We start from the raw sequence: 12,354 nt of genomic DNA, 5'->3' as shown, positions 1-12,354 counted from the left end.
TCCCCATGGACTCCACATCCCAAAAACAAGCGGTTGGTAGGTTATTCAATCACGGTGAATCGCCCCTAGATTGTAGGTGAATGGTAAAATCAGGGAAAGGTTGGTCGGAATGTGGGCAGAATTATTGGTGATTATTAACTCCTGCTCGGTGGGTATATGGAACGTGCTGCCAGAGGAGATAGTGGAGAAAGGAATTATAACAGCATTTAAAATACACCATATACAGTGCATGTTATAGGAATAGGAAATGTTTAAAGTGATTTGGACTAAATAAAAGCAAATGGGACTATCTTAGATGGAGCAACTTGTTTGGCATGATTGATTTGGGCAGAAGGCCCCGTTTCCGAACTTTAAGACTCTATATGACTCTAATAGGTTACAGAGAAAATTGGTGGGGAATGGGATTGCTCTCTGAGCTGACATAAACTTGAAGGGCTGAATGGCCTCCTTAAAAGTTGTGAAGCAACAGGAAATATGATTGGTAATAGCGGGCAGATAAAACAAAAAAAACCTCTGGAAATGGCTGAAGCTTTCATTATTTAATGAAGTGTTCCTGAGATTAGGGACGGCTGTGAGTATCCATTGTAAATTTGCGTCAGGGGAATAGGTACAGTTTGGAATGTCTTGCCTGCTGACACTTTAATGACAATCTCTGCACTTTTCCAGGATAGATCTGCCATGTCCAAGGGGAAGGTGGGGAAATCCCATCTGCGGTCCTTGTAATTGTGATACCAACAGGGGCTTTGACATCGACTGCAACAAGACCACTGGAGAGTGCAGGTGTAAGGTAGGAAACACTGCCCCAAGCCACACTTAACAATGCCCAAATGCTACAATTTATAGATGTCTACAGGAAATGAATATTCAAAATTGCATGGAACTAAGGCGGCATTTCTTACATTGGATAGAGCGGATTATTTTGGTTTCCGTCCATGTTTCATATGCTCACATATTTGGCACAAATCTCTCCAGTTTCTGACTCGCAGCCAAAGCCATCATCCATGTGAGTGATTCCATCAAGAGTGCACAAGCTGTAACTATTTCCCGTTTGTCTCTACATGGTATGATGTGGAATAATGAGCACCCTGTATTCATTATTGGAATTTAGCATGGTTTGTCTCAGAGGCTGTCAACGTACTTTTGTTCACAGCAAATCACTTTCCTCAGCTCTGCACTGACTTCCTTATTAGACCGGCTAGGGCATGGGGATTTTCAAGTGGTGTGTGGGAGGGTTTGAATCTGGTGATTTGCTCATCGAGTGATCAGTTGTTAGTGGGTGTATTGAGTTGGGTGATAAGTTGGGTGACAATATGAGTTAAGTATGCGGGTCTTGAGTTGGGTGACAGGGAACAGGGAGGCGTTGAGTTGGGTGATTGTGGTTGGAGGATAGTGAGTCAGGATTAGGGGGCCATTGAGTGTTGGTGTTGAGTTTAATGGGTGGATGAGTTGGGTGATCGGGAGATAGAGGGGGAAGAGATGTCAGGTGAGTGTCGCATGCATGAACGTTGTGTGGGGGTTGGGAACATGAGTTGATGTCATCAGTGATCACTTGAAGTAGAGTAGGATTGTCCTCCTAGTGGGTCCTTGAATGGCTGAAGAGGCCATTCCACAGACTTTTTGGGCCGATGAACACCAGTCTGTTAATGTGGGGAGACTGATGCACTGACAGCCCCCACAGAGACAGCCCCCCCCCCCCCCCCCCCGAGTCTAACAACATGGACAACACAATGGTGGAGAGTTTCTCTCTGCTGCAGCCGTCTTCAACCTTCTCAGCCGTTGTGGTGCTCCAACTGCTGGCTAGCAACTATCCTCTGCCTGTTTCATCATTGTGGTTGTCACCTTGGGCTGTGCATTGTCAGGAATCTCTCCCTTGACCTGCCAGTCATGGTTGACCCAACCTGGAGCATAACTCCAGATGGTGTACGAGATTGCAACCTTCACGTGGTCCGCCCAGTTTCAACGAATGCAATCAACCTGGCGTGCTGTGCGTGCACTCCAGATGGTCTAACTCTTAGAATCTGAGGCACACAGTCTGCTGGCTTCTCCGCCACTCCAAGGTGCCATCCTCGGAGAAGGGGTGGATGTAGTGAGATTTAGCCAAGTCAAGTTTCTGGTGTTGCTCTTGGACCTGCTGTAATCTTCACAGACACTGGGGAAACATTGTTCTATTGGACGAACTTGGCATTTGTAGCACACAAAGGAACTCAGAACAAAATCGGTGGTTGTCATGAACCCGATATTGTCCCTAAATGATCATGTAGCTCACAAAAATGTGGCACTGGGTGATCTAATTTTGGACAATTATGTTTTCAACCCTGCTTGATTAGAAGATTTTGAGTTTTACATTAGGCCTAAAGATCATTGACAAGCATTACCTCTGAATTGTAACAAGCAGGGTGAGAAACCAGCTCAGTGTGGGCCTGATAGTGACCAAAAGGCAACGGTGTGAGCAATGATAATGCAAGTAGACTTTCCAAATTGGATTCAAGATTTGAATTTCATGCCCACACACAGAAATAATAAGTGGAGGTTAACACTAAGATGGGAGTGTGTGCGATAAGCCATTCCCTGATGGGAACTTCAATCAAATACATTGTAGTTTGCATTTGGAAGAATGCAACACTTCTCCTCCAGGGCTCCAACATCCAACTTTAAACAGAAAATGACAAAGTGGATGTCAAGGGGAGACTGGGTTGAGGCAAATTTTAATGCAAGGAATATTTCTCATTAGTGCATTTGCCAAAGGGAAAATCACAAGTCTGTGCAAACCCATAATTTGAGGGCTTGACAGTGTGCCAGAGAAACACGGCAGTGAACTTTCTGGCTTTGATGCGGATCCCCTTACAACAAGCTAGGGGAGGTCAGAGGTGGCGGTTAAACCCCGAAAAAGAGGAAATGTAACCCCCAACCTGCGGTGTACTCACTCAGTGGTGTTTCCATGGCAACAGGTGGTGAGGAGTTCAAGTGCTTCAGCAACACATCACGCTCGCAAAGTGTCACTGGGAATCCGGTTTAACTCCGGTTAACTCCTGCTCGGTGGATTTCCCAGTGTTTGGAATACTCAACAGCGAACTGGCGAGGGAAGCAGTTGGAGCCAGAGCCAAGTTGCTTTGGCAGGACCCCTCAGCCAAGAGAGCCTTTGGTCTGCTTTCTGCTCACACCGGCTACAGCGTCGTACTGCTGGGTTTCTAACCAGTAGCCAGCTACCTGTCAATAGGACAGGCGACCAAACAGGAAGCCGATGGTTTTTGTGAATCCTTCTCATGAAACTCAACGTGACGTCTGGGTTTCCAAACTTGCATGGTTTTCCCACAATCCCCCACTCATTCCACCTCCCACTCCTGCCACCACCCATCCCATCACCTTGACTATTGGTGCCGTCATCTCATCAACTTTCAAATACCTTTTATCCCATCAAGATTCTTAGCCTGTGATCAGCTCCTTCCAAGATAAGTCTGTACTTGTATAAAAGTTTGTGCTTTGTTTCTCAATCTTTATTGAAAATAATGCCTAAATATTTTTTTCTAAAATCCCGCTGACAGAAGAATATTTGTTACTCGTAAGTAAAGTGTGAAGCGTCGTGTTATAGGAACTCTGTCTTTTTTATTCCTGTCTGATGTGTTTTTGAAATAATGTCAGAGAGGACAGTCTCTCCCAGAGATGTAGAGAATCAAACATGGCCGACCTTCCCCTTGCAGGACAACTATTACCAGCCTCGGGAAAGCGACACTTGCTACCCGTGCGATTGCTTTCCGAGCGGCTCTCAGGCCCGCAACTGTGACGGGGAAACTGGCCTGTGCTCTTGTAAGGCTGGAGTGATTGGCCAGCATTGCAACCGCTGTGACAACCCTTTTGCTGAAATCACTAGTAACGGCTGTGAAGGTAAGCTCTGTCCCAACACCAATTATTACCTTGTCTTTTTGTATAACTTATTTCAGTAGAGTGATACAGAGTGGAAACAGGTTCTTCAACAACAACTCGTTCATTCTGACCAAAACAGCCCATTAGTCTGGATCAGCCATGATCATATTGAATGGTGCTGGCTCGAAGGGCCAAATGGCCTACTCCTGTACCTATTTTCTATCTATTTGGCCCATAACCTTCTAAACCTCTCTATGTATCTGTCCAAATATATTTTAAATGTTGTTATTGTACCTACTACTGCCTTTGGCAACTTGTTCCATATATTCACCAAGTTGTCATTCAGGTTCCTATTAAATTTTTACCCTCTTGCTTTAAACCTACGCTCTGTAGTTTTTGATTCCCCAACCCTGGGAAAACGACTCTATGCTTTCACCCCATCCATTAACCTCATATTGTATACACCTATAAGATCCAATGAATAAAGTTCTGGTCTGCCAAACCTCTCTCTATTGCTCAGGCCCTCAAGTCCTGCCAATATTCTCTTAAAATCAGCTCCTCACCTTTTCCAGCTTAATGGTCTCTTTCCTACAGCAAGGTGAACAAAATTGAACACAATACTCTTAAGTGCAACCCCACCAACATCTTGTACAACTGTGTCATAACCTCCCAACTTTGATACTCAACTATGGCAAGCATGATAAAGGCACCTGCGACCCTACTTTCAAGGAACCATATACTTGTATTCTTAGAATCCTCTGCTTTACTGCATTCCCCAGGGCCCTAACATTCACTGTGGAAGGTACTGGCTTGTTTGACTTTCCAATATCCAACACCACACACTTATCTGAATTAAACTCCATTTGCCATGTGTTGGCCCATTTACCCAGCTAATCAAGATCCCACTGTAATTCTCGAGAACCGTCTTCACTGTCTATGATAACAACAATTTTAGTGTTATCTGCAAACTTATTAATCATGTCTTGTACATTCTCATCCAAATTGCTGATATAAATGACAACCACCGATGTACCCAGCAACCCCACATCCAGGGTATTTTAATCTTACCCTGTCTTGCCTTTCCATATGACCCTACGAGATAGGTGCAGAATTAGGCCATTCGGCCCATTGATTCTACTCTGCCGTTCGATCATGGCTGAACTATTTTTCCCCCTCAACCCCATTCTCCTGCCTTCTCCCCGAAACCTTTGACCTCCTTCCAATCAAAAACCTATCAATCTCTGCTTTGAAAATACCCAATTTCTTGGCCTCTACAGCAATACAGACAATGAATTCCAACTCTTTCTGCAGTCGACCAGCTTCCTCAACACCACCTGCCCCAACACCTATCTTTGTATCATTCCAAACCTGGCCCCAAAGCCATCAAATCCATCATCCAGATCAATAACATACAATGTGAAAAGTAGCGGAACCAACACCAACTCCTGTGGAACATCACTACTCACTGCCAGCTAACCGGAAAAGGCCCCCTTAATTACCACTCTTTGCCTTCTGCCCGTCAGCCAATCTTCTATCAATGCTAGTATCGTCCCTCTAATACCATTGGCTCCTATCTTGTTTAGCAACCTCATGTGCGGCACCTTATCAAAGGCCTTCTGAAAATCCAGGTAAACAACATCCACTGACTCTCCTTTCACTCAAACAGGAACATGCATACCATGAACCTGTACACTTTTAAAAACATTCAACTCTCTGGACATCACTTTGCCCTCAAACAACCTATTCTTTCCAGGCAAATTTTCAAGTTCCTGTTTAATACCTACAAACGGCCTTGCCCCAATTTGTAGATCAGCCCTGTTCTAATCCATTACTATCTTAACGCAAAATGAACTGTGGTTGCAGGTCCCAAATGGTCCATCCACTGACACTTAAATCACTTTCCTTCCAATTTGCTAAGAGTAAATCAGCTTCTACTTATTGCCTGAGGAAACTCTCCTGAACACACTTGTCAAATCCCACCCCTTAATCCTATGGCAGTCCCAACCTATATTGGGAAAGTTAACCCCCTCCCCCACCATAACAATCCTATTAGTCTTATACCTGTATGCAATCTCCCGGTATATATGTTCCTTTAATTCCCATTGACATAGAACGCTCCCAACAAGGTGATTGACTCTTTTTTTCCTCTCCGATGCACCTACAGAGCCTCACTGTGATGTCATTACTGATCCTTCAGTAATGTCATCTTGGACTACTGTCATGATGTTCTCCTCAATCACTAATGCGACCCCCCACCCCCGTCTTTTTTTTTTTAAAGCCGCCTCTATCCCGCTTGTAGTATGTGTACTCTGGAGCATTAAGCTGCCAGCCCTGTTCTTCTCTCAGCCAGGTTTCATAATTGTTATAACGACCCAGTCGCACGTACCTATCCACACCCTGAGTTCATCCAACTTACCTGTCAGGACTGGAGCATTGAAGTCAATGTAATTTAATCCAACTGTTTTTCTTTGCTCCTGCTGTGTTCCTGCCTGTCTTCCTGTCGCTGATTTCTGTGCTGGTTTCCACCTTAACACCTGCCTCGCTGCTGCATCTGCCAGCCCAGTTTAAATCCTGGCAATCCTGCCCGCCAGGATGTTGGTCCCCCTCCAGGTTGCAACATGTGCCTCTTGTTCAGGTCTCCACTGCCCCACAAGAGATCCCAAAGGTCCAAACATTGGAATCCTTGTCCCCTGCACCAACTTCTTAGTCATGCATTCATCTTTTCTGTCCTTCTATTCCTTTCCCCAGTAATGCATGACACCGGGAATAATCTGTAGATTATCACCCTTGAGGTTCCTCATTTTAACTCAAGTCCCTGTATTTGTCAACCATTCCTTCTCTCCAGAGATGCTGCCGTTACGCTGAGTTACTCCAGCTTTTCGTGTCTATCCCTGTATTTATTAAGCAGGACCTCATCCCTTTTTTACTCATGTCATTTGTGCCAATATGCACAATGACTTCTGGTTGCTCACTTCCCCCTTGAGTCTGAAGAAGGGTTTCGGCCCGAAACGTCGCCTATTTCCTTCGCTCCATAGATGCTGCTGCACCCGCTGAGTTTCCCCAGCAATTTTGTGTACCTCCCCCTTGAGAATGTTCTGCAGCTGTTCCAACACATGCTGGACCTTGGCACGAGGTAGGCAACACATCATCCTGGAGACCCATTTGCTGTCTGTCCCCCCCACTCATGAGCCTCCTATCTAATCCTGACTAACTTCACCCACAGAGCCAGGTCTGGTTCCACAGACCTGACAGCTGCCCTCTTCTGATTGTGCATCTTCCCCAACAGTATCCAAAAGGGTATACTTGCTTTGGAGGGGAATGGCCGCAAAGTATTCCTGCACACTCTGCCCAGTCCCTTTCCTCATGGTCACCCATCTGTTTTCTGCCTGTGCCTATGGTGTGAACACCTCACCCTAACTCCTACCTACGACGCTATCGTTCTCCAGGATGACCCTGAGGTCACCCAGACACACCTCCGCTTCCCTCCCATTGTCAGAAGGGAGCTGCAGCTGCACACACTTCCCACAGGTGTTAATCCTCAGGGACACTGGAAGTTCACTTGACTTGCCATATCCTGCAAGAGGAGCATTCCAATGCCTTGGCTCGTATCGCAACTGCGCTAAGTTTAGTTTAGTTTATTGTCACTTGTACCGAGGTACAGTAAAAAGCTTTTGTTGCGTGCCAACCAGTCAGTGGAAATACCATACATGATTACAATCAAGCCATCCACAGTACACACGATAAAAGGATTAACTTTTAGTGCAAAATAAAGTCCAGTCAAGAAACGCTACTGTTGGAGTAGAGATTTAAAAGAATGAAGCGATTATAATGCGTGATTGCAGATTCACTTCTGTGACAAACACACAAAGCATCGACTACTGCACACAACATAAATCTACACAAGTGTCATAAATGTTCCGACCTTATCCTGCCGTCACCCTCCGCTCAGCCTCCTTGTGGAAACCACACAAATCAAAGGCTCTACACTTCCCCTCAAATACAGTGCCTCAACACACAGACTCTCCCATCATGGCTGTTCCCAATATTAGTATAGACTTAAAAAGCTGGAGCATCTCAGCGGGACAGGCAGCATCTCTGGAGAGAAGGAATGGGTGACATTTCTGGCCGAGACCCTTCTTCAGACTGACCAGTAAGAATTGGACTATTGGGAGTGTGGGGCAGTGGAGACCTGAACAAGAAGATTGGTCAGTCTGAAGAATGGTCTCGTCCCGAAACGTTACCCATTCCTTCTCTCCAGAGATGCTGCCTGTCACTCCAACTTTTTGTGTCTATCTTCGGTTTAAACCAGCATCTGCAGTTCCTTCCTACCCAATATTAGTATATTTGAAAACACAGTGATGGAATATTTGGTCAAATAGTTAATATCAGAATGTCATGTTGGTATCGTTATTGTTGCAATATAGAATTGACAAGCAATGTCACAAGAATCCGGTTGTTTTTATGGCTGTACAGGCATATTTAGATGAATGTTAATTTGTTTCAGTGAAATATGATGTGTGTCCAAAAGCCTTTGAATCAGGTATCTGGTGGCCACGCACAAAATATGGAAGACCAGCAGCCATGCCGTGCCCCAAAGGATCGATAGGTAAGTTACTGTGTAGATGTTTTGTTTTGTTTATTGTAATGTGTACCGAGGTACAGTGAAAAGCTTATTGTCACTTGTTATCCAGTCAGGGGAAAGATCATCCTGGAGTGTAGGGCTTCTACACATACTGACCAGACCATTGGCCTGAATTTTCCAGTTCTATTTACGACAAAAACTGTTAACATTTGTAAAACTGGGTGTAATTTTGCCATTTCCTTGCATATGGAGTTTAGCCAAGAATTCCCAAAGTTGTTCTCAGTGATTCAGCATGTCCTTTCTCAAGCTGGTCTCTTGTTTTAGCCTTCTCCAGTGTAACCAAAGAAACTCAGTGACATTAGGAAGAATTCATATACTTGCAGAGTACTCATATACACATACATTTGCAGAGTATTTTTGTTGCAAAATACTTTGGATTATTTTTTTGCTGCATAGTATGCAGTTGATTGTTAATGATTGCTGCATCACTGCTGAATAAACCAATTCTAGAATGCAGACACTAATTAAATCATAATTAATTCAAAACTGAATTATATTAAAATAATGAAAACAAAATAGTTAGGAGTGCATAGAGGGAGTGCAGAGAAGGTTTACCAGACTGATTCCTGGGATGTCAGGACTTTCATATGAAGAAAGACTGGATAGACTCGGCTTGCACTCGCTAGAATTTAGAAGATTGAGGGGGGATCTTATAGAAACTTACAAAATTCTTAAGCGGTTGAACAGGCTAGATGCAGGAAGATTGTTCCCGATGTTGGGGAAGTCCAGAACAAGGGGTCACAGTTTAAGGATAAGGGGGAAATCTTTTAGGACCGAGATGTGAAAAACATTTTTCACACACAGAGTGGTGAATCTCTGGAATTCTCTGCCACAGAAGGTAGTTGAGGTCAGTTCATTGGCTATATTTAAGAGGGAGTTAGATGTGGCCCTTGTGGCTAAAGGTATCAGGGGGTTGGATGATTTGCCATGATCAAATTAAATGGCGGTGCAGGCTTGAAGGGCCGAATGCCCTACTCCTGCACCTATTTTCTATGTTTCTATGTTTAAACAAAAATATTGAATATAGTTAGTACCTTAACCATATCCGTATGTTGCAATCTCTAATTCCTATTCAGAAATATTTGAACTGTTATCTAAAATTGTGCTTTTCCCTTACCATTTACTGCTTATCTCAATTCTTCAATGGTAACTGGGTGGCTCAACTACTTTGGTGAGAGTGCAGTGCATAGATGCCAGGGATTTCCTGGAATTAATGCCCAGCCTCAGCCAACACAACCAAAGGAGTAGAGTGTTCAGCAGAAGTTGTCATGTTTTTGTCAGCAATTTTCTTTGAGGCCAGCAGTGAGTGGCACACGTAACTATTGGCAGCAAAATCCAGATCAATATTGTAGAAGTTCCTTTTTCTCACTTCTACCTCTTTGAACTTTTACTATTATATACGTTACTGTATCGCTGAGAGATTCATGATGAATCTGGGTTTTTATTATTTTTTATAACTTCATTGCTATAGGGCTGCAAAAAACCTGCATTAGTTGAAATATTTGACATTGAAACTAATAGAAAATTTGAGCCGATTATTTGATTTTATACCAATTTGCATATATATATTGACATTTGATATGTCCTGAAAATCCCTATATTCAACATCAGCCTGACTACCTTTATTGACTCTCCAATTATTGATCAAATAACTTGATATAGTTAAACATGATTTGACTTTAATAATTTTGAACTAGCTGTGATGAACCAATATTTATTAAGTTTAATTTGAGTTGTGACCTTTCTGCACTGGTTTGAATTGGATTCTTTGTTCCAAGAGCAAGGTCTGAGTAATGTTTAACCATCATATACGGTGCAGAGTTACTGCCTAACATCCATTGTTTGTTCAACCTGTAGAGGGAATTACACTAACAAAAGTAACAATATGACCTTTGTTAACTAGTTGTGGTTCTCACCCTTTTTAAAAACCTGCCCAGACCCTTACTGTTAAGGAATGTAATTTAAACAAAACTGCAGTCAGGTGCAGAAAAAGACCATTATAAAGTAAATAATTGAAATGCCAAATTTCAAATGAAAGATTTGATTGTGCGCAATTTAATTAAGTATTTCATGAAACCCTCCACCTGAAAAACAAGAGATTGCAAAAGTTTTGTTGATGAAAATGGAATACAGCGAAGTTATTACAATGACTGACAGAGGCACAACACACAGATGCTGGATCCTGGAGCAAGATGCAAACTGCTGGAAGAACTCAACAGGTCAAGCAGCATCCAACTGCTCCAGTATAGTTTAGAGATACATTGCGAAAACAGGCCCTTCGGCCCACCGAGTCCACAACTTTAACACTACTCTACACACACTAGGGACAATTTCACATTTACACCAAGCCAATTAACCTACAAACCTGTACGTCTTTAGAGTGTGGGAGCAAACCGGAGATCTCGGAGAAAACCCATGCAGGTCACGGGGAGAACGTACAAACTCCGTACAGACAAGCACCCGTAGTCAGGATCGAACCCGGGTCTCTGGCGCTGTAAGGCAGTAGCTCTACCGCCACGCCATAGTGCCGCCCTTTCTTGGCTCTGTCTCTTATGTCTTATCTCTTAGCATATCCTTAAGGCCACTGTGATATCTAGTTAGACATATTCTGTCAACAGGCTTTGATGAAATACTCCGCCAGTCTCAATGAAATTGTACATAAATAATACTATATGGATCACAACTGAATATATGTGACAGTTTATTAGTTTGGGAAATATCTTGTTTCTTCTCTAGATGTTTAGATTTTTTTACAACCGATAATGAAAAGTTAGCATGATGAACAAATTTTAGAAAAACAAATGTAAAATCCATGTTGGAAATCGGAAATGAACATTTAAAATCTTAGAAATAGTTGGCAAGTAAGGCATCATCTGTGGCAGGTGGAACAGTTTATGTGATTTTAAAAGTTCTACTGAAAGTTTATTGCACAAAAACCATCGGTTGCTTGGCCTGCCAAATATTCTTTTTTTGTTTCATTTTATTTTGATTCATTAAAATCTCAGACTCCTTGATTCCTGTCAGCAGTATGACATAATTTTTTCTGAGATGAGTTTAGGCAGAAAACCTAAGTGGATTAACTTATCTGAAAGTTGCCATGGGAGGGGGTGGCCAAAATTCCCTCTCCTACGCCATGTAATTCCATAGCACCGGCAGTCAGAATTCACAGTCCACATGCCAGGGTCTGCATTCAGCTGGTCTCTGAGGCAACAGAGAACACAGAGTCCCCACGGTTTAACATTGACCTGCACACAGTCCATTACAATCTGTATTCTGGAATTTGGCTACGTTAACGCGACATAAAAGCTATTGTGAGGGTCTAACCATTGTCAGATTGCATTTACTTATTAATCTGTCCATATTGGGGAATCTTTTAATGAATGTGAAAGGACAGTAAACTGACTGGAGTTCAGTGCAATTTGTGACAAACCTTCTGTTAACAAAAAAGCAAGAGGTGCCCAGAGCTGTCAGTGTTCTGTTTAATCAGTGGGCAGTTAAACAGTGAGTTCCAGCTAGGACCTCACAGCACCTTTAAATACCTTCTGTTTGACTTTGATATGCATTGGTGTCAGAAATTGAATTAATTCATAGATATCATTTTCATGTGTCTTTTTTTTTCTCTCTGCAAGGCACCAAATGTCACCCCTCGGCTTGTTCCACCAATCTTTCTCTCCCTCTCCCTTTTGCATATTCTTTCAACTTTGGTCTAATGGTTCCCTGATCCCATGGCATTATACAATATTAAAGATTGCCTTACTGAACAAAGGATTACTTTGGCTGTAACTTACCAAGTTGTCTTGCTGTCACCCTGAAAGTGTGTGAATATACTGACTGTCATTAAAGAAATGAAC

General features: G+C 43.0%; 1 protein-coding gene across 3 annotated transcripts in view; it reads left to right on the top strand.

Moving 5' to 3' along the window:
* Positions 1-12,354, top strand: part of celsr1 (cadherin EGF LAG seven-pass G-type receptor 1) — a 270,069-nt gene that overhangs the window by 222,456 nt on the left and 35,259 nt on the right. For all 3 annotated transcript variants that reach the window (XM_033039749.1, XM_033039748.1, XM_033039747.1), the window contains exons 15-17: positions 667-787; positions 3,699-3,882; positions 8,366-8,467. In XM_033039749.1, the coding sequence (XP_032895640.1) occupies positions 667-787; positions 3,699-3,882; positions 8,366-8,467 (407 nt within the window). The remainder of the gene's footprint in view (positions 1-666; positions 788-3,698; positions 3,883-8,365; positions 8,468-12,354) is intronic.

This window comes from Amblyraja radiata, chromosome 21 (genome assembly GCF_010909765.2).
Source record: "Amblyraja radiata isolate CabotCenter1 chromosome 21, sAmbRad1.1.pri, whole genome shotgun sequence".
Classification (NCBI taxonomy): domain Eukaryota; kingdom Metazoa; phylum Chordata; class Chondrichthyes; order Rajiformes; family Rajidae; genus Amblyraja; species Amblyraja radiata.
This window is presented reverse-complemented; position numbering and strand designations above follow the sequence as displayed.